This window comes from Aspergillus stella-maris (genome assembly GCF_047715825.1).
Source record: "Aspergillus stella-maris strain CBS 113639 unplaced genomic scaffold BDV14scaffold_14, whole genome shotgun sequence".
In the NCBI taxonomy this organism is placed as follows: domain Eukaryota; kingdom Fungi; phylum Ascomycota; class Eurotiomycetes; order Eurotiales; family Aspergillaceae; genus Aspergillus; species Aspergillus stella-maris.
The window spans coordinates 194257-220990 of NW_027396808.1; the positions used below are offsets into that span (position 1 = coordinate 194257).

At 51.9% G+C, this 26734-nt stretch overlaps 16 protein-coding genes across 16 annotated transcripts; 7 read left to right on the forward strand and 9 right to left on the reverse strand.

The window, feature by feature from the left end:
• Positions 1-686: 686 nt before the first annotated feature.
• Positions 687-1481, reverse strand: cnaB (calcineurin regulatory subunit B; the record flags this gene model as incomplete). The annotated part of the gene is made up of 4 exons (XM_073772819.1): positions 687-697; positions 800-1208; positions 1271-1323; positions 1376-1481. 4 exons carry the CDS (start codon positions 1479-1481, stop codon positions 687-689), a joined length of 579 nt encoding a protein of 192 aa, XP_073630277.1.
• A 352-nt stretch (positions 1482-1833) lies between these two features.
• On the forward strand, positions 1834-3948 carry BDV14DRAFT_30242 (enhancer of polycomb-like protein 1). Its single transcript, XM_073776483.1, has 4 exons — positions 1834-2145; positions 2274-2759; positions 2816-3112; positions 3168-3948. Exons 1-4 carry the CDS (start codon positions 1987-1989, stop codon positions 3924-3926), a joined length of 1701 nt encoding a protein of 566 aa, XP_073630278.1. The 5' UTR covers positions 1834-1986; the 3' UTR covers positions 3927-3948.
• A 370-nt stretch (positions 3949-4318) lies between these two features.
• Positions 4319-6283, reverse strand: BDV14DRAFT_30225 (ribosomal lysine N-methyltransferase). The gene is made up of 3 exons (XM_073776482.1): positions 5918-6283; positions 5202-5794; positions 4319-5144 (listed from the first exon to the last, which is right to left on the reverse strand). Exons 1-3 carry the CDS (start codon positions 6066-6068, stop codon positions 4437-4439), a joined length of 1452 nt encoding a protein of 483 aa, XP_073630279.1. The 5' UTR covers positions 6069-6283; the 3' UTR covers positions 4319-4436.
• A 216-nt stretch (positions 6284-6499) lies between these two features.
• kae1 (O-sialoglycoprotein endopeptidase) lies at positions 6500-7743 on the forward strand (the record flags this gene model as incomplete). Its single annotated transcript, XM_073772820.1, has 2 exons — positions 6500-6851; positions 7007-7743. The coding sequence occupies 2 exons, from the start codon at positions 6500-6502 to the stop codon at positions 7741-7743; spliced, it is 1089 nt and encodes a 362-aa protein (XP_073630280.1).
• A 256-nt stretch (positions 7744-7999) lies between these two features.
• BDV14DRAFT_30332 (putative Snf1 kinase complex beta-subunit Gal83) lies at positions 8000-9869 on the reverse strand. The gene is made up of 3 exons (XM_073776484.1): positions 9017-9869; positions 8362-8956; positions 8000-8307 (listed from the first exon to the last, which is right to left on the reverse strand). Exons 1-3 carry the CDS (start codon positions 9769-9771, stop codon positions 8257-8259), a joined length of 1401 nt encoding a protein of 466 aa, XP_073630281.1. The 5' UTR covers positions 9772-9869; the 3' UTR covers positions 8000-8256.
• Positions 9870-10412: 543 nt separating this feature from the next.
• BDV14DRAFT_169814 (uncharacterized protein) lies at positions 10413-11185 on the forward strand. Its single transcript, XM_073768094.1, has 2 exons — positions 10413-10670; positions 10721-11185. The coding sequence occupies exons 1-2, from the start codon at positions 10494-10496 to the stop codon at positions 11033-11035; spliced, it is 492 nt and encodes a 163-aa protein (XP_073630282.1). The 5' UTR covers positions 10413-10493; the 3' UTR covers positions 11036-11185.
• Positions 11077-11501, reverse strand: BDV14DRAFT_30382 (uncharacterized protein). The gene has a single exon (XM_073776487.1). The coding sequence runs from the start codon at positions 11327-11329 to the stop codon at positions 11117-11119; it is 213 nt and encodes a 70-aa protein (XP_073630283.1). The 5' UTR covers positions 11330-11501; the 3' UTR covers positions 11077-11116.
• On the forward strand, positions 11336-13346 carry BDV14DRAFT_30390 (alpha-mannosyltransferase). Its single transcript, XM_073776488.1, has one exon. The coding sequence runs from the start codon at positions 11674-11676 to the stop codon at positions 13174-13176; it is 1503 nt and encodes a 500-aa protein (XP_073630284.1). The 5' UTR covers positions 11336-11673; the 3' UTR covers positions 13177-13346.
• A 171-nt stretch (positions 13347-13517) lies between these two features.
• On the reverse strand, positions 13518-15913 carry BDV14DRAFT_198054 (protein kinase COQ8; the record flags this gene model as incomplete). The annotated part of the gene is made up of 3 exons (XM_073772821.1): positions 13518-14605; positions 14656-14941; positions 14996-15913. The coding sequence occupies 3 exons, from the start codon at positions 15911-15913 to the stop codon at positions 13518-13520; spliced, it is 2292 nt and encodes a 763-aa protein (XP_073630285.1).
• A 298-nt stretch (positions 15914-16211) lies between these two features.
• On the forward strand, positions 16212-17226 carry BDV14DRAFT_198055 (urease accessory protein UreF; the record flags this gene model as incomplete). The annotated part of the gene is made up of 2 exons (XM_073772822.1): positions 16212-16368; positions 16445-17226. 2 exons carry the CDS (start codon positions 16212-16214, stop codon positions 17224-17226), a joined length of 939 nt encoding a protein of 312 aa, XP_073630286.1.
• On the reverse strand, positions 17181-20477 carry BDV14DRAFT_169819 (E3 ubiquitin-protein ligase BRE1). Its single transcript, XM_073768095.1, has 6 exons — positions 20035-20477; positions 19786-19929; positions 19674-19725; positions 19069-19613; positions 17944-19017; positions 17181-17884 (listed from the first exon to the last, which is right to left on the reverse strand). The coding sequence occupies exons 1-6, from the start codon at positions 20218-20220 to the stop codon at positions 17711-17713; spliced, it is 2175 nt and encodes a 724-aa protein (XP_073630287.1). The 5' UTR covers positions 20221-20477; the 3' UTR covers positions 17181-17710.
• Positions 17259-17741, reverse strand: BDV14DRAFT_30428 (uncharacterized protein). The gene has a single exon (XM_073776489.1). It carries the CDS (start codon positions 17585-17587, stop codon positions 17291-17293), a length of 297 nt encoding a protein of 98 aa, XP_073630288.1. The 5' UTR covers positions 17588-17741; the 3' UTR covers positions 17259-17290.
• Positions 20478-22870, forward strand: BDV14DRAFT_169821 (transcription factor TFIIIB subunit BDP1). The gene has a single exon (XM_073768096.1). It carries the CDS (start codon positions 20526-20528, stop codon positions 22287-22289), a length of 1764 nt encoding a protein of 587 aa, XP_073630289.1. The 5' UTR covers positions 20478-20525; the 3' UTR covers positions 22290-22870.
• BDV14DRAFT_30435 (DUF1183 domain protein) lies at positions 22427-23888 on the reverse strand. The gene has a single exon (XM_073776490.1). It carries the CDS (start codon positions 23515-23517, stop codon positions 22564-22566), a length of 954 nt encoding a protein of 317 aa, XP_073630290.1. The 5' UTR covers positions 23518-23888; the 3' UTR covers positions 22427-22563.
• Positions 23736-25719, forward strand: mmm1 (ERMES complex subunit MMM1). Its single transcript, XM_073776491.1, has 2 exons — positions 23736-23888; positions 23962-25719. Exon 2 carries the CDS (start codon positions 24026-24028, stop codon positions 25421-25423), a length of 1398 nt encoding a protein of 465 aa, XP_073630291.1. The 5' UTR covers positions 23736-23888; positions 23962-24025; the 3' UTR covers positions 25424-25719.
• BDV14DRAFT_169825 (acireductone dioxygenase (Ni2+-requiring)) lies at positions 25488-26408 on the reverse strand. Its single transcript, XM_073768097.1, has 3 exons — positions 26230-26408; positions 25778-26149; positions 25488-25709 (listed from the first exon to the last, which is right to left on the reverse strand). Exons 1-3 carry the CDS (start codon positions 26257-26259, stop codon positions 25575-25577), a joined length of 537 nt encoding a protein of 178 aa, XP_073630292.1. The 5' UTR covers positions 26260-26408; the 3' UTR covers positions 25488-25574.
• Between the last annotated feature and the right edge of the window lie 326 nt (positions 26409-26734).

Below are 26734 nucleotides of genomic sequence, written 5' to 3' on the forward strand. Positions count from 1 at the left end.
CACCAAAGAAAGAGAAAGAAGTCGGTCCCATTCCCTTCCACCTGAGATTTCCTCTCCCAAAAGTCAAGACGACGAATATACGTACCGTTCCGCTGTTGTTAGTTAGTTAGTTAGTAAAGTACTTTAATGAATGGATACCGAGCTACTACTTTCATTCCTGGAGACCCTGTTTTAGTTCCGAGACGTGCCCACCACCGCTCTTTTTCGGACCTCTACTTCTACAGTACTGTAAGATACTGTACCCAGCTGGATCGTTTAGTGATGATCATATAAGAACCAAAAGTTGAGTCTCGGATTGGTTGGTCATCAAACGTAGTATGTCATTTCGTCCAAGGGTGCACTGGCTAGTACTGATAGTGAAACGTGAAGTAGGTAGGAGGGTAGGTAGATACAGGAGGTGTATTTTGTAGGAGACGTAGCGAGACCCGGGCGGCCTAAAGACTCATTTCTAAGGACGAGCGAGCAAGTGCTGGTCCAGCGCAGATCCACCACGTGTAGGGTTTCGTCATTTCGTAAGGGTGTTTGCTCATCATATCCATCAATGGACCGATTATCGGCCATTGCTCGTAGACGGACGTCTGTTATCCCAGTAGCGTCGAAGAAGGTAAACGAGCGAGATGTTTTAAGGTATGTTCAATCGAGTTTGGTCGATCCAAATTGCAGCAGTGATAAATGAGGCAAGGCGCTTAAATCGAGTCTGTAAGTTATCAAGCATGTTAGCATCGAGTCTTCATCATATATCGCAGGCATAACCACTGGAGCCCGCGGAGAAGAATAAGAGAAAACAAGAGAAACTCACTCAACGTCATACTGAGATTGACATCCGTCGTCTCAACCATCTCCGTAAACTCCTCAAAGCTAATCTTGCCATCGCGATCCTTATCAGCCTCCATAATCGTCTTGTCGACAATCTGCTGCAGCTGCACGTCCTTCAAATTATTGCCAACCATCATCTTCAGCACAATGAACAGCTCGCCATTCGAAATAAACCCGTCGCGGTCGATATCGTAGACCTTGAATGCGAAGCGCAGCTTCTCCTCCTTGTTGCCCTTTGAGCTGAATGCTGACAATCCGGACACGAACTCTTGGAAGTCGACGTCGCCGCCGCCGTCTTCGTCGAAGATGGCGATCATGCGGGTTGCGAGGGGGTTGGAGGAGACTTGTGGGAGGGAGAGGAATTCGTCGCGGTCGATCGTGCCGGAATTGTCCTAGTATCTCTGAGTTAGGTTGTGTATGGCTTTTTCCTTTTGGTTGGCGGCGAGGAGCAAACCTTGTCGAGCTTCATGAACCGTTTGCGGAGTCGGTCGACTTCATCCTTGTCGACTGGGAATGGTCAGCTATGTGTTGGCGGAGGAGAATTCCAGGCGGAACAAACAATTAGACCCGGATATGATGTTCTCGAAGATCTGCGATGTCCCCAGAGAGCTCCGTCTTCTCCGCGAGGCCATAGCAGCACTGTTAGGCTCGTTGGGCTGATCCATGTTGAATGCCAAGCTAGCTGGGGCGGAAATGCGAAGGAGAGCGGTAGGTGAAAGAATAAGTAGCGGAAGGATAAAGAATGTAGAGGCGGGTCTACAAGAATGTGAAAGTAGATTGTGAATGAGGTTGACTAAGTAAAGCAGTAAAGTATCGAACAGATGGAGATGCGGCTGGAGAGAGCCTGGAGACTGGTCTGGCATGCCAAGGGAGTTGCCCGGCGCAGCCAATTTGATAGGGGTCAGCCCCGCACTAAGCCGATTCGGGACTAGCGGGTGAATACGCCTGAAGCGAGCCCCCTGAGGCCGTGCGTAGCGTGAGAAACAGGCAACGTCAACCGACCGCCAGCGCTAACACTACGAGATTTACGCCGTCAATATCATCCACCACCCTACTCTGATCATCAAGAAAATACAACTACGCGATTTCGCATGAGCAGACCTTTCTACTGATACCACTTTCGGGCCTCTTACCCATGGTCGCGGTCCTCAAATCGCCCCAAACGTTCGGATGACTCGATACGGGGGATTGGGGAGGACACGCCCTAAGAAGCTCACCTCCAAGGCGTCTATACCCATTATCAGTGAGCATGAGATTGATGCCCTTGAGGAGGAGATCCAGAATGGCCTTCAACAGATCGAGACCGGTGTTGAGAAGGCTGAGGAGTCGGTAGGTGTTTACCCCAGTTCATCCCTGTCGATATCACGTGACAGTATCACGACCTCACCCCAACATGAAAATTTTGCACGTATCACAAATCTCCAACTAGCGCATGCTAATGCACTTTTCTGGTATAGGAAGTCCATTTGCAAGCCGCTATCAATGCGACTGCAGCAGGAAAAGTCGTAAATGACGCCCATATCCCAACTCCAGACTGCGTCATCAGTAATCTCCAATATGACGAGCTATATCCCCCAGTCTTCTCACAGCCGGCGACTTATATTCGCTTCTCCTCGACGGTGGAGGATTGTTGCGGCTGCCCGTATGACATGACGGAGCAGGACGATGTATTCCTCAAGATCATGAACGAGAAGCGAGATCCCGCCGACCGATGCTCAGAAGATCACTTCGAGGAAGTCATGAACTTCTTCGAGGAGACAGCGCGATTGAAGCAGCCATTTGCAGCGGTAGACAGCCCCCCAGTCCTTAGTTTCGCGGAAATGCAAGAGTCCATGGACGCCACAGTAGAGGAGGTCGTAAGGCGATTTGCAGCGGACGTATATGAGCATTGGAAGGGTTTGAGGACCAAGAACGGGAATCAGTCCTTGTTCCCCAACCTCAAGGTGAGCATCATCACAAGCATGATCCAAAGGAATTCTTCACTGACTTTGCTACGCAGTTCGAAACCGGTCAAGAAAACGATGATGTCGACCCATATGTTTGCTTCCGTAGACGTGAAGTCCGTCAAATCCGCAAGACTCGCGGTAGAGATGCCCAGAGCGCGGACAAACTGCGGCGATTGCGAAAGGAACTTGAAGATGCTCGACAATTGGTTGCTCTTGTCCGCCAACGAGAATTGGCAAGAAAAGAGATGCTGGCGACAGAGCGGATTCTGTTCTTGCAGCGGGCTGAGGTCAAGGATATGAAGAGGAAACTCAACATCAAAGATGACGATGAGGACCTCATCAACCAAAAGGTAAGCTTGTATAACGGTCAGCTGCCAACCAGCCAGATGCTAACTCAGATAGCAGCCCAAGAAGAAGATCGTGGAGGCGCAGCAGCCGCCGCACAAAATCAAAGGCACAATACATATGCCCCCAAAGCCTGGCACTCAGGCTGCAGACGACTTGCAGTTGCTGGAGGACGTCCAAGCAGAGAAGGAAAACGAGATCTTGCGCGATATCAAAGCAAATATCGCCAAGCATATCAAATGGAACGAGGGCTATGTGGACTCCACAAGAGCTCCGCTCTCACCGTCACCGGAGAGAACATTCGAGCCATCATTCCGTCCTGCAATAACAACGCAGCTGCCGACACCTCCATCTTCAGATTCTTCCGAGAACATGCTGGATTCAGTCATAGATACCGCTGGCACCACGTCGTTCCGTGATAAACTCGCCGCACACGCACTGATAACGCACGAGGACACCAACAAGATGCCCTCATTCCGAAGACGTATTGGGCGTGGCGGACGCCTGTTCATCGATCGCCGTAACCTCGCCTCGCAATGTAGAGTCGAATTAGACCCTTGGAAAGCCGACCGCTTCAAGTATGATCAAGACGACTCAGACGACGATCTCGACTATGAGATGGATCCGTTTGACATCCAGATCATGCAGAACAGGGCAATCATGCTTGCCAAGGCGCGTGAGCAACAACACGCACAGGCGCAAGCAGCGCAAGCGCGGCGACTGCAGGCTGAACAAGCCGTAATAAACAACCCCAACCCGGGGCAAACAATGGGATCAAATCCCGGTCCTGGCGCCGTTGCTCCAACTGCTGAAACTTGAGCCGGTCCTGGTTCTATCCTCTCGTTCACCCTCACCATCACCATCACCTCATATCCATCCTCTTCCTCTTCGCCTCCTTTCGCAAACACCCGCCGTTGCCTTCCTCCTTCGAACCCCATTGTACTTTTATTACTCCCTTGCGAGACGTTTTGTTTCTCCTTCTCGACCGCACCCCTCCGTTCACCTTCTTTAACCCTCGTTCGCATGCTTCGCAGCATCCGAAATTCAGGATAATGTCGCTGATGATTATTTTTTCCCTCTTCACCCCTTTCATGATGACCTAAGATTATGCGATGTTAGTGTACATAGCTCTTTCCCCCTTCTTTTATTCTGCAGTCGATCGGTCGATGGATAGACTCTTGTACGGATAGCGATGCTATTGAGTTAGCGCAAAAAAAGAAAGAAAGAATCACAAAAAAAAATTCGATAAGATGTATCAAGAATCGATAACTTTTGTCTTCGTAGGATCTTTTGTCTGGCGTATATCGTAATGTTGGCGGGATGCTGGGATCAGGTGCGTTGAGCTTTCGTTCTTCGCGAGTCGTCGCCGTCGTCATCTGCGGTCCGTTTCGCAGTGGCGTTTGCGAAGTGATTGTTGATCATGACTTTGACGGTCTCGAAGATCTCCTTCTCGCCCAGTCGAACTTGGATGGCCATCTTGCGGCGCCGAGCAGACCCTTCGAGAGGACCAGATGATTCAAGCTGGCTGACCTGAGCGAGGAGCTCGCGGTCTTGCTCTATGGTCGTGCCGTACCGTTGCTGGCTGAGGAGAATAGCATTGAAGAGAATCCTGCCTTCTTCTTGGCTGAAGGAAGGTTTGGGAGGGTTCTGCTTCCGCTGCCGATCGGCGAGTTGCTCGGGTGTTAAGGTGAGGGTTTTGAGGAGTAGGGCGAGTTCTTCGGGGAGGACGTCAGTGATGTTGTCTCCCTGTGATGGGCTGGGGATGGCGTATCCGTCGTCAAGGAGCTCGAGATTTTCAAGTAGTTGGAGCTTTGGCTGGTTTTCGATGTCGGCATCACTTAGACCTGCAGAGGAGCATAGTGCGTCGAGCGAAAGCTCAATGACATCGTAATGGGCATAGTTGTCGGTGACATAGCCGTACCGTCTCAGGAGGTCAGCGCGGGGGATTTCGCCATAGTCGTTGAAAATCTCCTCTCCTGCTTGGATGGGCTTGATAGCCTTCATGATGAGTGATTCTTCTTCTTGGAAAAGGCGGGCCTTTGAATGGGGATTAGTATGTTTTCAGGCTTCCATAAGCATCTGCGGCGAACTCACATTGTTTCTGTCTGCATCCGCATTTAGCATATCAGCCAGAGGCACCATGCCCTTAGAAGATTGCTCTTCTTCCTCATCGGTCAGGTACCCATCCTCACCATCACGCTCATCCTCATTCTCAGGCTTCTCAACATCAAAAGCATAAGCCATGATCAGAGAGCCCATAGTATGAGCGAGGTTCAAGAGCACCTGAGCGCCCGCATCACCCTCAAAAGAGCCCAACCCACCAACAGAAGGGAACAGCGCAGGATTTGCCCGAACAACAGGAACTATAGATTTGAGGATCGACTGCTCAGCTCCTTCTTTTCCAATTTTGTCAACAACCGCACTCCCCTGAAGCTCAGCAAGCTCCTCGGCGGACCAAAACATCAGCGTGTCAAAATTCTGTGGCAGGACCCTGAAGTACGGCGCCCATGTTGAACTATCACCCTGGAGATACTCATAGATCATAACCAGCATGAGGGACAGCCATGGGCCGAATTCTTCGAGGTCGTTCGAGAGCAGACTCTTTAGCTTCGAATTGTGGGTCGAGAGGACGAGGTCTCGCGGGATGGTGAAAAGCTCTTCGCCTTCAGGAATGTCGGCTTGTGCCACTGCAACAAAAGAGATATTGCATCAGAGACGGAAATCACTTTGATTGATGTTTGCTAGCAATTGGGGCTGCGGATTGACTGCTGGGAGGAGGGAAAACTCGTCCAGGTAGGTGGAGAACTTACCGACTCCTCGTCCGGCGGCATAGCCTCTCAAATCTGCGATGCGGATTTTGTTGTTGACATTGACTCCTGGTCTAGATGAAAGCCATGCTGCAAATTCATCTGACTGGCGCTGGAAGTTGTCGGAGTCGGGGAAATGGGTTGAGGAGGACATGATTTGCACTCGAGATTGTGGGCAAACAAGCACAAAGAAAACCGAGAGTTGCCCGAGAGGAGATAGGGGAGTGAAAGAGACGAGGAGTAGTCAGAGAGTAGTATAGAGAGAGAGAATGAGGGACGAAGCGAAAGGGAGCACAGTAGTGTGCGAGGGTGGGAGGGGAAGAAAAGGAGTGGGCTGGAGAGGTGCTTACTAGCAGTAGTCGGTGGTCTAGTAGGGTCCTCTTGTATACCGTCGGATAAACGCAGGCGGAACTGCCGTGGGCGACCCAAACCAGGCGAGCCAATCGATAACGCTGCTGATAAAAAACTATCTCCGACTGCCCCTCACCAAGTCAACCACTATACCAGCTACCCTATCGACCCAATATAACACTTGAATATTCAGAACACATAATAGACTCATACTTACATTACTATCTACTCACAATGATCGCAATCGGCCTCGAAGGCTCCGCCAACAAACTCGGCGTGGGCATCATGTTACATCCCAAAGACGGTAGCACCCCGCGAGTCCTCGCCAACATCCGTCACACCTATGTCTCCCCACCAGGCGAGGGCTTCCTCCCCAAAGACACAGCGCGACACCACAGATCCTGGGTCGTGAAACTCGTCAAAGAAGCCCTCAAAGAAGCCCGCATCTCTGTCGCCGATGTCGACTGTATCTGCTACACCAAGGGCCCCGGTATGGGCGCGCCGCTACAGAGCGTTGCTGTCGCCGCTCGGACATTGAGCCTGCTGTGGGGGAAGGAGCTGATTGGTGTGAATCATTGTGTTGGGCGTATGTGATGTTCCCGTTTCTCGCCTTTGTCATACCTCGTGCCGTACCTACTGTACTCGATCTATGCGATGCGACACCATGCACGGAATGAGTTGCAAGCTGGCGGTCGGTGAGGCGGCATGAGAATCTGATGCTAATGCTTTTGAACGTGATAGACATCGAGATGGGCCGCTTGATTACCGGCGCCTTGAACCCCGTCGTTCTTTACGTCTCTGGTGGAAACACACAAGTCATTGCATACAGCTCACAACGGTACCGCATCTTCGGGGAAACGCTCGACATCGCGGTGGGGAACTGCCTCGACCGTTTTGCGCGCACATTACACATCTCGAATGACCCTGCTCCAGGATACAACATTGAACAATTGGCCAAGAAGGGCAAGCAGCTCGTCGATTTACCATACACAGTAAAGGGCATGGACTGCTCCATGTCAGGAATACTCGCGGCGATTGATGGTCTCGCAGCTCAGTATGGTTTGAACGGGGAGCAGCAGGATGAGGAGGAGGACAACACAGATGCGCCTGTAACGGACGGGATATCAGAAACGCGGAAGCCGACACGGGCCGATCTATGTTTCTCGCTTCAGGAAACTGTCTTTTCGATGCTTGTAGAGACCACGGAGCGCGCAATGGCGCACGTTGGGTCCAAGGAGGTTCTCATTGTTGGAGGCGTTGGGTGTAATGAGCGATTACAGGAAATGATGGGGATCATGGCGCGGGACCGGGGTGGGAGTGTTCATGCGACGGATGAGAGGTTCTGCATTGATAATGGGATTATGATTGCGCAGGCTGGTATGCTTGCTTACCAGACGGGATTCCGAACGCCGCTCAAGGAGTCTACATGTACGCAGCGATTCCGGACGGATGATGTCTTTGTACAGTGGAGAGATTAGATAAGTGATAAGAAGGCTATTAAAAACAGTTAATATCTATCATCAATCCTGAGCAATGGGTCTAGCGCATGTATATGACAAGGCCGTATATCCTGAACGGAGAGGAGATTGTTTGAAGACACGTGATGTGTGCACAGGGGAAGGTTCACTAAGGAGCCTTTGACAATCAAATGTCATGTGTGTATGTGTAGTAGTGTGGTGTAGGGCCAAGTCTTGGCCACTTGTTGAGAGGACGGACCACAATAAGCCAATTAGACCGCGGTTTAATGCAAAGCGGGTGTAATATCGGGATTTGCTTCAATCATGGCGCGCAATGCAGTGGCCTTGGACACGGCTTTGAGATATTGTCCGCAATTGGCTCCGCTTGTTGATCGCAAGAATACTGCCACAGAACACCAGTGGCATCGACGCGGGCTGTCTCTGAAGCCCTAGCCGTCTAGCTGGGGATATGCTGCTTGGTTCGTCGAGGCCTAGATACAGTAGGTTTTTTGGAAACCGAGTCTATAAGGCGATCTATTCACCAATAATGTGGCTCGTAGGTTTGTATAGAATTGTAGTGACATACTATGGTTGGGTTAGTCAGATATGCTTCACTTTCAATGGAAGTTGGAGTCCAACCTTGCGTCTGTATCTCGTCGTCACACTGGTGGCCAAGACACCGTTTTTGATGCTGCTTGTGGCAAGATGGTTGAGCACAGTATGATTAGGATTGTTGAGAAGACTGCTGTCATCCTTCATCGGTGTTGTGCCGTTCAGGATAGACTTGCCAAGAAAAAGTGGAAGGCTTGGTGGCGTAGGCGCATCGCCAATGATGCTGACAGCTTGTTCATAGCAGGGGGCATCCTCTTCTTGATCGACGTCGAGAAGAAATTGGGGAATAACGTTGCGGAAATCTCCAATTGGAATTTCCTCTGGCTCCTCTTCTTTCTCTGGTTTCTCATCATCAACGGCGGCCTCCGTTTTCCCATCTGCAACTGCATCAGGAAGTACCTGCGGAGGGTGAACGCCTGCCGGCGCACCTTTGTCGCTCTCTCTTCTCGGCCGGCTTGCATCGTCTGCGCTAACTTCGATGTAGTTGACCAAGTGATTCGTGAAATCGACTGCGGTTGGAAGGTGGTCCGAGGCGCGCATCTCCCCATCGGCAATGAACTTGAGGTGATGTGTTCCCGGACGGAGATTCAATATCGTGGACAAGACCTTTGGGTTATGTTCACTATCCGAGAGCAAACCAATTAGCACTGCTCAAGCAATGTAAACATTGAGCGCTACAAACCTTCTGTGTAGCCTGAACTTCTTCTCCCAGTTGACGAAAGTACCAGTTACATAAACCTTGTTACCCCCAGCGGTCCACTCGATAGTGGTTGGCACGGCTCTGCCTACAGCGCTGATGGCATACTGATGTAGATCGTCGACAATATCATCGTCCTCAACCGTAGTGTTACCGTGCTGGCTCGCGGGTGTTTTAGCACTGGGCGCCTGATCAGGAGCAACTGGACTGGCGTCAACCGGGCCACTGATGGGCGAGCCTGGTGTAGTTGTAGCATCTCCGATGGGCAGAGGCATCCGCGGGGGACGCTGGAGATGCTGCGAGGCGCTATAGTACATCTTGTGAGGCGGGTCCGATGGAGGAATGGCGTCGTACGGGTCGGGTCGGGCAGCAGCAGTACGGGAGACGGGGACTTGGACAGGATCAGACGGATCGGGGGTTCGTATCTCGCTCGAGTGAGACACCTCCGGCTTCTTGGGTTCGCGGTAGTCCAGTCTCTCTATAGAGCGTGATGGCGATTCTGCGACATCGCGGGGCTGTACGCGCTCTTGAACGGAAGCACGATGTTGTGATTGTCCTGTTGCAGTTTCTCTTGTGGCAGACAGATCAGTGGGGGGTGCTTTGGCGGTGCTTGGGGGACCATTGGGAACTGGTCCGCGGGCCGCTCTTCTATCACTCGTCGAGGAGCTCAGGCTCGTGGTGCCCGATGTTACCGGGCTCGGGCCGTCTCCGGCAGGGCCTTTGGAGGGGTTATTGCCCATCTGGACACGCGGGGTGGTTGCGGAGATAGGAGGATTTGATCCTTCGGGGAACTACTGCACAGCTGGGCGTATGCAGAATGCTGATATAAATCGAATTCGAGCACTGAGTCAATTCGTCCGCACCAGACCGTCAATCTTAGGAGCCGAGGAGCAGAACACCAATAGATCGGTTGGGATGCACGGGGTCGATCGGCGAGTCAAAAGGAAGAGGGTAAAAAGACAAAGGAAATGTATGAGCTATCGCGTATAGACGGCGTGCATGTATGTGCCAGATCCGAGGAGCCGGAGGGAAGGCGGGTGTAGGAAACGGCAGCGAAGTCTGGGGATGATGTCGTCGAGAGCGCCGTAAATTAACATTCACGTGACCATGGTATAGCAACCCCGGATTTTCCAGCTAGGGCTTAGGGCATGTCTAGTGGGCATATTGAAGTACGTTTACAAGGATGAGGATAGACTACCATGCAATAGGAACAGATATCTTCAGAACACTTATTCATAGATAGCACGGTGTTTACTCTTATGCCTTGAGCTCGTCTCTCAAGAGGCTCTATCAATGAATTCTGCCGCATGCCACCGCCAACATGACATCCCAGCATTCCTCGGCATCCGGACCGACTCTTTGGAACTGCAACTCTGTTTGGACCATATCATCGACCCAGCAGCCAATCTTCGGCTTAATTTGATATACTCATTTTGACTCAGCATGAGTTGAGCCTGTCTCAATGGGCCTACTCTCCGCATTGTCAGCGCCACTCTACGTTCTCGTTGTATATCCTGTTTACTATGTAGCGTTCTGCGCATACTTCATCCTCAGCCTTGTGGCCTCCCCTTTCATTTATACAGGCTCTTGGGTGCTCTGGCTGGTTCTTTTGCCAGTAAGGATTGTCATCGGCCTAAAAGTATGAAACCCACCTAGAGCCTCAATTGACTCAATGTCTAATTGTCCCAGGCACTCTTGATTTATCTCGGGGTGGCTTCATTCGCGGGCGCTGGCATAGCGTTGCTGTTGTACTTTATTACGACACTAGCCATTGATCTAGTTTTGGGCCGCTTTTCAAGGTCGCCATCTGTTGCTCGCCTGAAGCCGAGGCCAAGACGTCGTGCGATCGAAGCACCCAAACAGCCACGTCTGGACCTGGTAGACCCTGGGGATGGCCCCTGGACCAATTGGGCCTGGGGAGGTGATGCGGCTCCTTTGAAGAAGCGCGGGCTGGCTTCTGAAACCATCTTGGAGGAAGAGAGCCAGGATTCCGAGCCATATTAGATAGGGAAACGGGCTGTTTGATCGACCATTCCGAAACATAACAGCCTGCCTAGATCTATACTGTGGGCAGGGCACTTTGGATCATGGACGGCTTCCAAATACATAGACTGTGTAGATAACTCTCAGAATGCTATGGAGACTACAATAGACCATGTACTGAAGCGGCGTAGAATAGCTACGCGGCCTCTGTTCTTTCTGTAGAGCACGAGGGGCGGAACACTGGGGCTGGACAAGGAGATGACGTATGCTCCGGAAGAACTGGAGACTGAGAAACAACAAAAGTTCTCTCACCATCCGACAGACAGGCCATTGCTTAATACAGCCGTCCACATATTTTTCCGCTGTCAACCACCTTGCTGGCAGTCAATTGCAGGCAGCGGCCTTCGTCTTGCGTGTCGCGCCAACTCCGCGACGATCATCTCATCAACACACATTGCTGTCGACCCTCATGATTTTTGCGTCGCGCTCAATGTCTGTCGTTAAAGGAGCGAAGATTTTGATTCCCAAGTGTCATTAAATAATATACTCGTGTCACAATTGACGTCAATAGAGTGTGACAAACTTTCAAGCAGGACTGCCTGCTGCAAGTGAGCTTTAGGTGTCTGCTCTAGTGACAAGTACGACCACGAGAAAAGACAATGATTGTACCGCGACCTTTGGCGCGGGTGCGCATTCTGTTCCTTGCGACAGGCTTGACACTACTTTGTATGTGGTCATTATCGCGCGATCCAAGCTCCTCCCCCAACCTATCCGGGGCGTCCTTTGCAAACCTCAATAGCCAGGCGCAGGCGCAAGCATTGGAGGGCCATGTTCACCTCTGGAGTCAACTCCAACCGATATTGATCTCGTCAATGCCGAGATGCGATCCACCTCTGAGGTTAGGAAATGCACCCTCAGTCAGAGTTGAAGAGTCCGATCCCGACAACCGCCCGGAGATGCTGGACATGCTACCGGAGGAAGTCGAAGCCATGAAAAACGCCCATACTAAATTCCTTGATGCTATCAAGATGATGGCTCCTCGACTATCATATATTCCCAACACTAGGGGGGTTATATCAACAGCTGGCGGATCTTACCTACCAGTGCTCGTCATTTCACTGCGAATGTTGAGACGTACGGGTTCAGAGCTCCCCGTCGAAGTCTTCCTAGCCAACGACGACGAATACGAGCCCTACATTTGCGACGTTGTCCTCCCTTCACTCAATGCGCAGTGCGTCGTGCTCTCGCGCATATTCGATGCGGCGCCCAGCGTCATGGGCATAGAAAAGTATCAATTCAAGCTCTTTGCCATGCTCTTCTCCTCGTTTGAGGAGATCCTCTTCCTAGACGCCGACTCTTTCCCGCTCCTGAAGCCCGACATCCTCTTCACAAGTGAGCCCTTCAAATCGCGAGGAATGGTTACATGGCCTGACTTCTGGGCTTCAACTATCTCCTTATACTACTACACAATCGCATCCCAGCCGCCGCCAGAACCAGGCTCCCCACCAAAACAGTCCGGCGAATCAGGCGAGATCCTCATCTCCAAGAGGACTCACGCAAAGACCCTACTTCTCGCTACTTACTATAACCTCTGGGGACCAAACTATTACTATCCCCTCCTCTCACAAGGCGCCGCAGGTGAAGGTGACAAAGAGACCTTCGTGGCCGCCGCCAACGCCGTCAACGAACCATACTACCAAGTAACCGAAGGCATAGTCGCAATGGGCCACAGCACAATGGGCGGCAGCGGCTTCGCGGGCTCCGCAATGGTTCAATTCGACCCAAGCGAAGACTACGCTTTACACAGCTCATCCTCATCCTCATCCTCACCCTCATCCTCCTCAAAAACCCAAAACAGCGAAACAGACCAACCCCGCCCCTTCTTCATTCACGCCAACTTCCCCAAATTCGACCCGGCGACAGTCTTCGAGCCGCATGAGGTCAATCCCGCATTTGACGACTACGGCCGGTTCACGCGCGCCTGGACGGTTCCGGCGAATGTCATTGAGAACTTTGGCTCTGATGTCGAGAGGCATTATTGGGGTGAGATTCTGTGGACGGCTTGTGAGCTTGAGGGGAGGTTTCGGTCTTGGGCTGAGAAGGTGGGTGTTTGTTCAGGGGTGAGGAGGTATTGGAATGCGGTTTTTGCGGAGAAGGTGTGATGGAGTTTGAGGTGTTTGTGTTGGCTTGCGCGGGCGTGAGCCGGGATAATATTATGTTTTGTTCTCAATGTCCATCTCACGTAGCGTATGGTGCTTGTAGGTAGAATGAATGGATCAAGCTACATAGACGTACGTGGGCCTTGTGGCCGTCTTATACTGTGCCCAAGACCAGGTAGCGGGTGCCAATTGTTCAGATGAAAGCATGATGATCCTGTACAAATACAATTAATATAACACTAAAATACAAAAGGGCGATGTCTCTATAATCTATACCATGGCACACAAATCATACACCCCACCACTAAGTGAATGGCCTGGTCACCGAAGCCTCACTACACCCACTATTTCTTCTTCATCTTCTCCATCGCATCCTTAAACAATTCCTTACACCGAACCTGACTCCCCAACCTCGCACAAAGCAAAAACGCACCACTCAACTTCCTATGCAAACTGTACGTCTCCTCAGGCGGCGGCGCGAGACGTTCCCGAATCATGACGGGGATGAACCCCTTGACTCGTTCCGTAATAGTCTGATCGCAGAAGTCATAGACGTCAGGGGAGGAATCCATGAATGGTTCCGCGAGGGTCAAGATGGATGAGACGTGCGCGTCGATCATCGCGCGGGACTCGTGGCCTGTTAGGTAGCCTAGTTCGATCGAGAGCGCGTGGCATGTCTCTCTATCCCCTCGTGATGCGGCTTGCAGTGTGTGGATGTATTTGTCAATGAAGGTATCAGGGTATTCCCTCGAGGCACCAAAGTCAAGGAGTTCAAGGCGGTTGGTTTGCACGTTATACAGGAAATTAGTCCAGTTAGGGTCTGTCTGCATGTACTTGAACTCGGTGATTTCGCGGAGACAGAGGCGCAGAATCTGTGTACCGATCCAGTCGCGCTGGGCTTGCGTGAAGTTTTGGACCTTGGTCACGGCGACACCGTTGAGGCGTTCCATTGTTAGGACGTTTTGGCCAGAGGCCTCGGGAATGATTTGCGGGACGTAGAAGACTGGATCGTCCTTTAAGAGGTCGCGGAAACGGTTCCCGCATTCGGCTTCGCGCTTGTAGTCGCATTCCCAGCCGAGTTCTGTGCGGGCGTTGGCGATGGTTTTGTCGAGGTAGAGACCGCGGGGGAGGAGGCGGGAGGCGGTAAGGAGGATGGAGAGGTTGTTGAGGTCTGAGTCGATGGAATCGGCGACGCCGGGGTATTGGATCTTTACGGCGATTGGCTGGCCTGTGCTCTTTAAGACTGCGCCGTGGACTTGGCCGATGGAAGCGGCGGCCATGGGGACTTCTTCGAAGGATGAGAAGAGATCACGCCAGTTTGGGCCCAGGTTATCCGTTAGGACCTTGTCTCGCTGGTATGATGGCATGTAATTTGCACGGTCTTGAACCCGCTGCAAAACCTGCTGAATAGCGTCGGGAAGCATCTTGGAGTCTATGATGGTCAGAAATCATACAGACAGGAAGAATGATGGGAGGACATACCTTGAAAACTGATCATTTGGCCTAGCTTCAGAGCCGCGCCACGCATCTTGGAAAGCTTAGCTACAAGACGTTCCATATTCCCGGCGCTAAAAATTAATGACCCAGAATCATCACCGGCTCCTCCTGTGACTCTGCGGAAGCTCTCACCAACGGCCCCAAAAGCCATTGAAGTTGCCAGGCCACCATATTGCCAAAGTCGGCCTAGACGTGAAGACGGGACCCGGGATTCAACCATGCGATAGGCTTCTTCTTCTTTCTTGAGCTCTGCCACGACTTCGGACTCAATCTTTGGGAGATGTTAGCCTTGATACTTGAATCTTCCACGTCCGAAGAGAGTTACCTTTGCATCAGAGGCGACAATATCATCTACTTTGAGCGGCTCAACTTTGTCCGTGCTGTCTGCCACCGGCTGCTTCGCAGCCTCGGCTTTTGCCCTCAGAGAAGGAAACATCATCTCAGCTGTCTGCTTACGGGAAATGTTTCTGGCGACTTTCGGGCTGTGGAATAGGTCCTTCATAATCTCCTCCGGAAGGTCCTCCTGTTCACTTACAGGCGCGGACGAGTTGGCGGTCTTCTTCGGCGAATGATAAACATCCGCATTGATGTCTTTATCCAACCCTGTCTGCGTCGAGCTGGTAGCCTGCGGAATTTGGTCCACAGGGGACCTAGCGCGTCCTGCAGCAGGGTCCGTGGAAGGCCGGTATGATTCCTCTTGTTGCGGGCTGACCTCGACGCCACTAGCATCAATTACCTGCGATTTCCTTACAGGCGACTGATAGACGTCCGCATTTATGTCCTTGTCGAATCCAACTTGCGCACCACTTGTAGCCCCCGGCACTTGCACTGACGGCTCTCCCGCTGGCTCCGCAGCAGGGTCCCTCGAGGGCCAGTAGAATTCCTCTTGCTGCGGACTGACATCCAATTGACCTGTCTCTGTGCTTCGCCCGGTACCTGTGGCTGATGAAGGTATCTGGACCTCATTCTGGGCGTGTTGCTGCGACGTCGGAGAAGGTTCGGAGGGAGCGGCGGAAGTCGTCGGCGATCGAGACGGAGGATTGTCATTTAAGCGCTTGGCAAGTGCGGCCGCGGCCTTTGCGGTAAGAATCAAGCTATCCGTCTGGTTCTTGATGCCCTTCGTGAGGGAGGATGTCCGCGTGAATGTATCAAGCTGCCGCTGACGTACGGCAAGATGCTTCGTCGCAACGGACTTGGTGACGTTGAGGAATTGTATAACGTCCAGCAGACGCTTGCCCGACATGGTTGCTCAGAGCACCTATACCAGCAATCAATATCCGAAAACCGATATATATCACTTTTCACCGCACTCGCATAGTGAATATCGTCTCGTCTGCTGTAACTTGTCTCGTGGATAGTTTTGGCCTCCATTTTGCCAGTCCGCATTCTGCCTCTCCCGACCGCTTCCGTATGCAGTCCTCGCCGCCGGTGATGGTCCGAGCTTCCGAGTCCTTATCAGTTCTTATCGCATAGAAAAGGTGGGAGCCCCGGCCAATGCGCCTGTCTTTCCCCGCGATGCTATCTGTCTTGCACATACCCCAATGGCTGTCGAACCCGTTGTGAACGATCTCCAGAAAGAGATCCTAGATCTCGAAACCAGATTGAAGAATGCAAAGATCCGGCTAGCCCATGTTTCTTCTCCATATACTTTCGAGCTGGAGTCGCAAGAATCCCGCTCAATACCCCCGCTACCGAGCAGTATGTACCTGAGTGCCCGGTAAATTGACTCTCTAGACAGCAGTATACTGAACATATCTGTTCCTGCAAGATATAGACCCCATGTCTCCGGCAACAAGTCATGCCCTTCTCCTTCTATCAGATTCCGCCCTCCCCCTCGGCTCCTTCGCCTATTCCAGCGGCCTGGAGTCCTACATAGCGCACAACAAGCCCCTTCCACGAACAACAACCCCAGTCGCCTCCTTCCACCGCTTTTTGCGCCTTTCAATTGCATCAATGGGTAGTCTCTCGCTTCCCTACGTTCTAGCAGCGTACCGCGACCCATCCGAGCTCGAAACCCTAGATAATGACCTGGACGCATCGACGCCGTGCCCTGTCGCACAGCGCGCAAGTATTGCGCAGGGGCGCGCACTAATTGGTGTTTGGGAGAGGGCATTTAGATATACATATGCACCCCGCAATGCTAGCGGTGAATTCGGAGGAGGCCAGGATCCGAGAGTACGAGAGGGTATCCAAGCCGTCACGGACTTCTCGGAGGCACTGAAGTGCTCTATGGATGATGAGTTAGGGGCTAAGGGCCATTTTGCGCCGCTATGGGGTGCTGTATGCTTGGCTATGGGTATGGATGCTTGGCAGATGGCGTACGTGTTTATGTTGAACCATGCTAAGGCCGTTCTGAGTGCGGCTGTTCGTGCGTCTGTGATGGGACCGTATCAAGCGCAGAGTGTGCTGGCTAGCAAGGACTTACAGGAAATGATCACGGAACGGATAGACCGGGACTGGAATACGGCGGTGGAGGATGCAGGGCAGGTGGTACCGCCGTTGGATCTATGGATTGGACGGCATGAATTGCTATATAGCAGAATATTTAATTCGTAAATATTCAGTAATTATATAAATGATCGCATTGCGATGACCGCTTGTAGCAGGGTAGAACATGCTCTCATGAATCTTGTGCGATCGTCGATCCTCTGTCCCTCATGCAAAGGCTCCTTGCTAATCCTACAACCGACACAGCCACTGTGCGGTTTTGAGATACCCGAACACCATAGGTATCCAAGAAAGGTATAAGAGAGAATAGAAAACGTGTTGAAGTGGAAAGAAACCGACGACCAGGAAGCCCGATATAAAAGCAAATGTAGAACGCCAGCCCCCGAGTACCTATCCTGCTGAACCGTAGCACAAAACACCGCACCGTGAGCCTTTTCCGTAGATGGGGAAAACAAGATGGGAAACGCATATAGAGAGAAAAAAGAAGTAATAAACTCAAGTATGAGGGAAATGGGGGGATCGGAGAAAACAAAGAAACTATAATACACGAAGGTAAATATGCAAAAATGGCCAAGGGCACTGGACGCGGAGGTCACAGCGTAACATGCATATAGTCGTTATTGCCGAACGAGCGGTTGCAGTTGGGACATTTCCGGGACCGGGAGGTGAGTCGTTCCTCTACACAGTCTTTGCAAAAGACGTGACCGCACGTCTTGATAGCGGTGTTCTTGAAATTCCGGCGGCATACCGTGCAAAGAGCGAGTGACTGTTGTTGAGTTAGCAAAAAAAAGCTCCAATGTGGCTAGCATGGGAAGCAGCACTTACTCTAAGCATTTCGTACTCAGATGATGAGTTTCCGAGACTCTTATTCTTCCAATTGTCCAGGCTCTTTTTAGTATCAGCAAGTGACGCCTTGAGTCCCTCAACCTCGGTTTCGGCACGACGACAGGCACTAGACGTGGTCGCCAAAGTTGAATCCTTCGAAACAGACAGCGCCTTGAGCTCCGTGATTTGTCCTCGCAAACCATCCATGGCAATGTTGTTCTCTGTGAGCTGTTGTTGCGACGCGTGGAACTTGTTGACCATGCTATTCAAAGCCTCCTTGGTCTCGCTGACTTGCTTCTCCATATTGGCGAGTAGTGAGCGTGTTGCTGCTTCTGATTCCTTTAACTGAGAAACGATATCGGAGCTCTTGGCGTTTTGCATGCGCAATGTCCTGACCTCCATCTCGCGAGCCTCCTTACTCTTCATGGCACCGAAATATTTCTGGTCCGCTTTGGACTTCTCGGCAGCAAGACGTGCCATCTTCTCCTCTAGCGCGCTAAAGTCCGTGACTTTTTGGGACGCCAACGTCGAATACTTTTTGCAAGCAGTCTGCATAGATGCTAACTCAGTATTCAGCATTAAATATTGACGTTCCAGATTGCTGTATTTGGTGTGCAACTCCTCAATCGCGAGATCATTAATGTTCGCTTGCTCTGTCTTCTCTCGTCCGAGCTCGATCCGTAACCGCTCAATCTCTGATTCCAGAGCGGCGATTTGGGCTTTCCCGGCGTCTGCAAGTTCCTGAACCTTGAGTGTCGCTGTCCGCTCCTGTTCCTGCGCAGACTTCCGCATCTGCTGATCAGCTAAAAGTTCGTCACGTGTGTTGCGTATCCGTGCCAAATCGTTTTCCGTCTTCATCAATTGTGCTTCCTTCTCGGCCACCACCGCTTGTGTCTCTTCGTCGACCTCATTACGGTAAGCTGTGCGTTCCGACCGTAATTTTGTTGCCTCTTCACGAAGCTGTACATTGACCGCCTCCAAATTGTTTATCCGCTTCACCACGTCATCGTACTGAGACCTTAGCAGCTTGAATAGGTCGGTATGCGCATAGTCGTCATCGGTGAGTTTCGTCTTCTAAAGAAGTTTGTCAGTATTTTGCCGCTGCCCAGGGACCGGTCTTCCTACCTTGATACTTATCTCTGTGATTTGGCTGAGCAAGTTGGCATTTTCGGCCTCTAGCTTCTGAACTTGTTCTTTCTGCTTCTCTGAGATCGCTGCCAATTTGTATGTCTCATCCGAATCCGGTGTCTGTTCGCCTGTAGGCGTAGCGCCATTTGTTGCCGGCGGTTCTTCACGATTTGCAGGAACGCTTTCCCCACCAGGTCGCTGAGCTCCGAAAATATACTGTTTCTCTAACTTGGCGACAGTTACACTTCGTGCGCGATCCAGCTTCTTTTCTGCGACCATGTACCGTAAAGAAGCTTCTTCGAGGCTTTCCTCTAATTGCTGCTTCTCTGATAGCGCCTTATTCAGCTCCGCAAGAGTGGCCTTCTCCTCCGCTAATTTTCGCGCAAGTTGAGATTGCAGATCCGAGACCTCGGGAGGGCCTGTCGAGGACTTGGCGAGGAGGCGGGAGATAATATCACGGATATCATCAGAACGAGATTTTAGATGCTTTTTGAAATTGTCGACATCCTCAAATTGAAGCGAGCTTTGGAATGAAGGGCGGTCTGTAAGATGATATCTGGGCTTAGAAGTGCATAGATTAACTGGTGAGGCGGTTGACCTACCCTTGCTCTCCTCATCAGGACTACCGAGGAGGACTTTGATTTCGTCAATTAACTGCATGGTGTTAGTTATTTGAAAGTCAAAAAGGAATCCGTTCACGTTGACTCTACTTACTTGACTATACCAGGCATCAATTATGCGAAGGTGGTCGTTGTGGTAGGTGGTGGCCTTCGACGACTCCTTTAACTTGGCTTCCAGGGATACCTTCTCACGTTTGTATTCCTGCATTTGACGCCAGATCGCGTCTTTTTGAAATCGCTGTTGAACAGAAACCAAGACCTCAGTCAGCGGACTGGCCATCGATCAAGTTTCGTGCGACCCCTGCGAGACTTTCACCCCACATGAGAAGCCTGAAAGACTTACCTCTAGGTCATCTTTCCAGGGCATATCAGCATCTGGATGAGGCTTGTTACCACCATTGATCGAGGTGGCCTGTTTCTTTAAAGGAGGAGCCGAGTCATTATCGTACGTGGCGCCTCTCTTCCGGTCTTCCATCTTGACAAAACCGGACTCGGGAGGTGCGACGGGGGATGCTTCGGCGGCCGGCATCAGTGGCTACTATAGTCATATGGAGAGCTGAAGCCGTGACCGCTGTGCAGCAGATTGCCGGTAGCAGATACTGCAACAGGATCCGACCGTGGAAAGGTTCGTTGACGTGAAAGTGAATGCAATAAGGACACTTAAAGAAGTGGTGGAGATAAGCAAGTCAGGAAGCCAGGAGGATTTTCGGCTTGAAGTTAGCCTCCCACGTGACCCCGCCCACTTTCCCCGGAAGTTCGTCTGGACTTCTGCAGGTCAAGAGTCAAACAACTGATCTAAAGCAAACGGCACCCGTGATGATACCCGGCTAAGTGATGAAGTCGTTCTCGAGCTCTGTCATTAGTAAGTTCTTCATACCTGTGTTTTGCGTGAATGTCGCTCAAATTTTACAAGATAAGTCGGGCAAGAAGTTTGCTCCCAAGGCGCCCGCCCGACGCGCCGCTCCAGCGCCTTCAGCCCCTCCTCGTGCGCCTTCGAGGCGACCCAGTGTTGCTTCTCAGGCATCGGCCTCCCACCCGCCAGCGGCTCCGAGCGAAACGGCGACACCCGAACTCTCTCAGTCTCATACTTCTGTCGTTGAGCCGCCTGCCGCTGCAGATTCAGCGACTGCTGTGCCTTCTTCTGTTGCGCCAACTATCGAAAATGTGCCTAACGAGACCGCTATTCCGATCCCTGCCCCGAAGCGCAAGGCCTCTGTCGCCATCCCAATTCCCCAGCCATTGAATAACGTCCCGAGGGTCTCCGTCTCACATCAACTCCCACCAAGTGCACCAGCGACCACTGAGCCAGTAGTAGAGGAGGCACGTCCAAGTGATAATTCTGAGGAGATTGTCGTTGTGCAACCACAATCATTCCAGAACGAAGATCCGTCTGCGACGACTACCGTCGCTCCTCATGAGGATGAAGTTGTGCCTGAAGTCAGACCCTCGAAGCGCCTTAGGACCACAATCGAATCTACTTCAACGGCGACCTTGAATCTGCCTTCAGAAGAACCAGTTCAAATTGCGACACCCCCGGCTACGCAAACGCCTGCCCGAAGAGAGCGTACACAAAGCCGTGATGAATCGGAAGTGCCGAGTACAGTTCGACGGGGAAGCACAGCCAAACCGGCGGTTCGGAGAGCGAGCAGAGCTACAAGTGATGATGCTGGGAAGGTAAAGAAGGAACGGAAGAAACGGACTCGCAAGCGCGAGCCTACTCCTGAGGGCGCTGAACTAATTGAGATTGCGCCAACAGTGATGAAGATGTCTGACTTGTGCAAAGATTTGCGCACAGGAAAACAATCTAGACGTGAAAAAGAACTTCGTGCCCTTGAACAGGCAGAAGCTGAACGAAAGAAGGCTCAGCTAGAGGAGGGCCGGGAAGGAACCCCGGTAAAGAAATCTCAGAGTGATCCTTCCCCCAAAGGGGAAGAGAATGGGGGCACGCCCAACAAGGCCTCGCAGGCCGGTCCCGTTATGCGTATCGTAAATGGAGAGATTGTGCTGGATGCCGCTTCTTTGCAAGTCGATCGCCACGCTGATGCTGAGAGAAATGGGGATGAGCTTGAAGACGTTGTCGAGAACTCACTTACCCGGAAGATCAATCAGGCTACCTACGGCAAGCGTTCTAAAACCGAGTCCTGGGACGAAGACATGACCGATTTGTTCTACCGCGGCCTTCGTATGTTTGGAACTGATTTCATGGTCATCAGCAAGATGTTTCCCGGGCGGTCGAGACGCCAGATCAAGTTGAAATTCAATAACGAAGAGCGCCGTGATCCGCAAAGGATCAAAGATACCCTTCTTGGTCCACGGGAAGCCATTGATATCAACACTTATTCCGAGATGACAAACACGGTATACGACGATCCTCGGATAATCCAGCTAGAGCTGGACGAAGAGAAAAAACAGATTGAAGAGCAACATGAGCGGGACAAGAAAGCTCAAGAGGATTTGCTTCGGAACCCGGATGGCCTGGCGGGCAATGACGCTTCTGCTGATAAGGCGCCCGCGAAACCCAAGCGCACCAGCAAGAAGCAGGCGCTGCAAGCCATGGGAGGCGGAACGGAGGAGATACTGGGGTCTATAGATGATTGATTTGACGATACGGTAATGTAGGAGTTCTAGGACGGCTATATCTAGGGTTAGGGCGGTTAGGTGTTCATGGCGTTTGTTCTTCAAGGATCATGGATTATGGAAATCCATGAGAGCTACCAAGCTGACAGTTCTTCAATGAGGAATAACTCATTTTTGCCATTTACCTTGTCTTTAATCCTCTATTCGGGTATCATAATCGGCATGACGGACTAATCACATCACGCGTGCAGCAGTAGGACGATGATACGGGAGTTCAATGGAGTGAGATAGTTGATCAACGGCGACTCGTGGAACCAAAACCTGTACTTGTCGATGGGGATGAGAACCGTGCAGGAGATGACGAGCTCCCTCCATCAGATGAATGCTGTCGCCGGCGTCCTCCAAACGGCGAATCGTAACGAGCGCTTCTTCGCCCAAGCCCGTACCCAAGCCCACCACCGGTTGCAGCTCCAGTCCAAAAACCTGGCCTCCAGCCTTGCCCAGCTGTCGGATCTGAGCTGTATGAATCAGAATATGGACTATACGGCGGGGGAGGTCCACCAGGATATGGTCCCCCACCACCACCACCGCCGCCGCCGCCGCCTCCTCTAGGACCAAATCGAGCCCGGCGTCCAGGCCCGCCCATGCAATCACGCAGCAGAGCAATGACAATCCAGAGGAAGACACCAAGGAAAATTCCCCAAAAGACTAAACTGAATAGCGTCTCCAGCGTCAACTTTGAATCCTTGCGCTTCGTACCCTTCTGGTTCCGCCACCAGTTATCTTCATCAAACGAGCCCTGTCCAAACTTCCGTTCTCCCTCCTCCGTCAAAAGAAGTCTGTATTCCACCCCGCAACTCCCCTTCAACACCCACGGGTCATCTGCGTTGCGATACCCCTCACATACGACGTCCGTAGAACCGAGCTTGAACTCGCCCGGGAGTGACGCGGTGCATGTCCACTGGACGTCTTCTTCATCGTAGCCGTATCCTTCGTTTGTGCAGCGCATCGAATCGATCTCGTACATGTTGCATATGCGTTTGGAGGGGCCCGTACATTTCAGTTGCGGGATGGGAGAGACGCGCCGCGAGCTGGTGAGCTTACCGCCGCGGAGTGTGAGGGAGTGGACCTGGGAGAGGAGGATGGCATTTTTGCCGGGTGGTTTTTGTTGCGAGGTGCTTGCGGATAGGGATGCCGTTGGGAAAGCAAGGAGGGGCAGCAGGAGCTGCAGGAGGGTTATTGAGCGCATGGTTGTAAGTTCGTAGGTATAGCGGATGAAGGACAAAGATGATCGGAGGGGCGCAAAGAAAGGATGTGGTTTTCAGTAGCGAGCGTAGGTTGCTGCCTGATCATACGCGAGAACTAAGCAGGGAATATTTCGCCCCATGAGCTATCAGAAATCATGATGACACTTGGAAGCTGTTGTATGGATCTTGAGCCTCTTCCGCCTCCGAGGTTCACCTCCGACTTGGCGTTGATCCCACCGAATCTTGGAATTCGACCTCTTGCCTTGCTCTGTCCTGAGATCCCCTCTGGCCGTCAAATTTACACGTGTGTATGGGGAACAGCTATGGGCAGATCGTGACTTCTAACAGCGGCTGACAATGGCTTTTCAGCAAGGTATGTTTTAGTTTTCGCACGCTCCAACTCCGCTAGGGCCCCTCGCTGACCATGACGAAACTCTCTAATATAGGTGAAGCCGCGCCTGTACCGGCTCAGTCCTCGTTCGTTGACCTTTTTCTCGCCGCTCTTATAGCATGCTAACATTGAGTTGCAGTCTGTCCTTCACCCAAGGATTTCTCCTGGGTCAGCTGTCGGTGGTGCTGCTCATCGGAGCCTTCATCAAGTTCTTTATTTTCGGCGAAGCACCACCGCCGCCGTCTCGCGGTCTTCGAGCTTCCACCCATCGACGCTCGAACTCGATTTACGCACAAGATGCGCCTCCCAGATCATTGAGGGAGAAACCCTCTACATCGAATGTCCTCCGCCCCGTTCCTTCATCCGCGACCAATACGAGGTCGATCCTGCGGAAAACATACTACAACGCTATACCCCCCGGTCCGTTAGCGAAGCATGGCAAGCACCGGATTCATCATTCCTCGCATCAGCCGGAGTCTTTGGACTGGTTCAATGTGCTTATTGCGCAGACGATTGCGCAGTATAGGCAGACCGCATATCTCTTGAAAGACTCACCGTCATCATCCATACTTCATTCGTTGATGGCAGCTTTGAATAACCCGGAGAAGCTACCATCATTCATCGACAAGATTACAGTCACAGATATATCGCTTGGGGAGGAATTCCCGATCTTCAGCAATTGCCGTATCATTGCCGTTGATGATCCTATGTCCGATGGCGGCAGGCTCCAGGCCTTGATGGATGTCGATATGAGCGACGATAATCTCTCCATCGCCGTTGAAACGTCATTGGTCCTCAATTATCCCAAGCCGCGATCCGCGATATTGCCTGTTGCTCTGTCAGTATCCGTCGTTCGATTCTCGGGAACACTTTGTATCTCACTTGTCCCTGCACCCACCCCTCCCCTTCACACTCCAACACCTATGCCATCACCTCCGACAGCCGATACCCCCTTGGAAGCTCAATCGCCAGATGCACAGGGCGGTGACATTCCGCCAAAAACTTCACCAAAAAGCAACATTGCGTTCTCGTTTCTACCCGACTACCGCCTCGACCTGTCCGTGCGATCCCTGATAGGCTCTCGCAGCAGACTGCAAGATGTGCCAAAGGTCGCACAGCTAATCGAAGCACGTGTGCATGCCTGGTTCGAAGAACGAGTTGTCGAGCCCCGCGTGCAAGTAGTGGGCTTGCCGGACCTGTGGCCCCGCATGGGCAGAACAGGCGTGCGAACAGGTGACGAGTCCGATACCGGCTCTAACACTGCGTCTCGATCAGCCATGTCGGTTGATCTGGGCGCCGGAGCCCTTCGAAACGATGACGATAGTCGTGAGCCAGAAGCGCTACGGTTCAGAGGGCCAGGTCCGCGGCTGCCGATTCCGTTTGATGCTCTCTCAAGGACAAGCAGTTACCAGGTTGAGACCGGCGGAAATCGCAGCCCCAGTCTAACGCGGGACAGGGGCCTAGAGGATGACTTCCACATGCCTGGTGGGTTGCCTGAGGTCGCAGGGCCTTCGTAGTTGACATTACGAACTCGCATGTACTATACGTTACGGATATGATTTTATAAAGGCAAAAAATAGACCCAATTCGTTACCATTCGTTATGTACAAGTTGATAAGCAAGCACTAGACCATCAACAGATGACTCACCCCAGACGGGGACAATCTCCTAGTTCGCAGCAACAGCAGACGCACCAAGAGTATCAAGGTACGACTTGCGGTGCTGGTTACCATCAAGCTCCGGCCCACGGTTCAAAGGCGTCCACTTCGGCTCCTCCTGGAAGAGGCGCATAGCCTTGATGTACTGCGCACCAGTTAGCACCAATCCCCAACCCAAAAACACCCTCAACAAAAAAGATAGGGGAAACATACGTTCTTGTTGTCCGTCGTAAACCGATGATAGATCCCCGCAGGAAGAATAATCAAATCATCCTTAGCCAGGCGAATGCGCACCCACTCATCTTCCTGTCCACGGACATCAAAGTACCCCTCGCCATCACGGATGTATCGAATCTCCTCGTCCTCGTGCAGGTGCTCAGCGAAAAACATCTTCACTTTGGATTCGTAGGCGTCGCCCATTGTCGCGGGCGCAACGACAATCTCATCGCGGTTCTTGTAGCCGCGTTCGGCGGCGAGGGCGTCAACGTCGGAGATGTTGGGGAGGTGGTGATAGATTACGCCGAGTGTGGCGAGGTAGTCTTCTGAGACGGGGCGGCCGGAGTCGTGGGGTTCGCGCTGGTCGCCCTGTTGCGTACGTAGTTAGTGTATGCAGGTACAAATTGGACTAGATGATGGTGACGACATTGCAAATTGGTGCGACGTACCTCCTTGTTGTCATACCAGTAGGCCTTCATTATGACAGTTGATTCGAGTATTGAGACGAGATTAGGAGAAATTGAACGTTTAGGTTATCGAGAGAAAATCGCAGGATGGCATCAGCTTTATAAATCCGATGCTGCACGGCGGGGTGAGAAAAAGCGGCCCCGCAATTGGTCGGCGATGGCGTCGACGGTTCGAATCTTGGTGTCCTTAGGCAGAGAGTTGAGGCCGATCTTCACTCTGCTGGTGAACGGAACTACTCCGTGTGTATCCTATTCTATGGTACTGGGGCGTTATTATGGATATTTTACGACTCATCTTTGATATGATTGTCTCAAATGTAAATCATTACCTGCTTGATTGAAGTTCAAAGTGAAGAAATTCAAGATTTGGTGCCTGATACATTGCATCAAACTGTAGGATTATGTCATCAGGATCCAGAACAGGCATGCATCTCACCGCCTTCACATATTTCACGTGATAGCGCCGATAAGCGTCTCGATTTTTCGG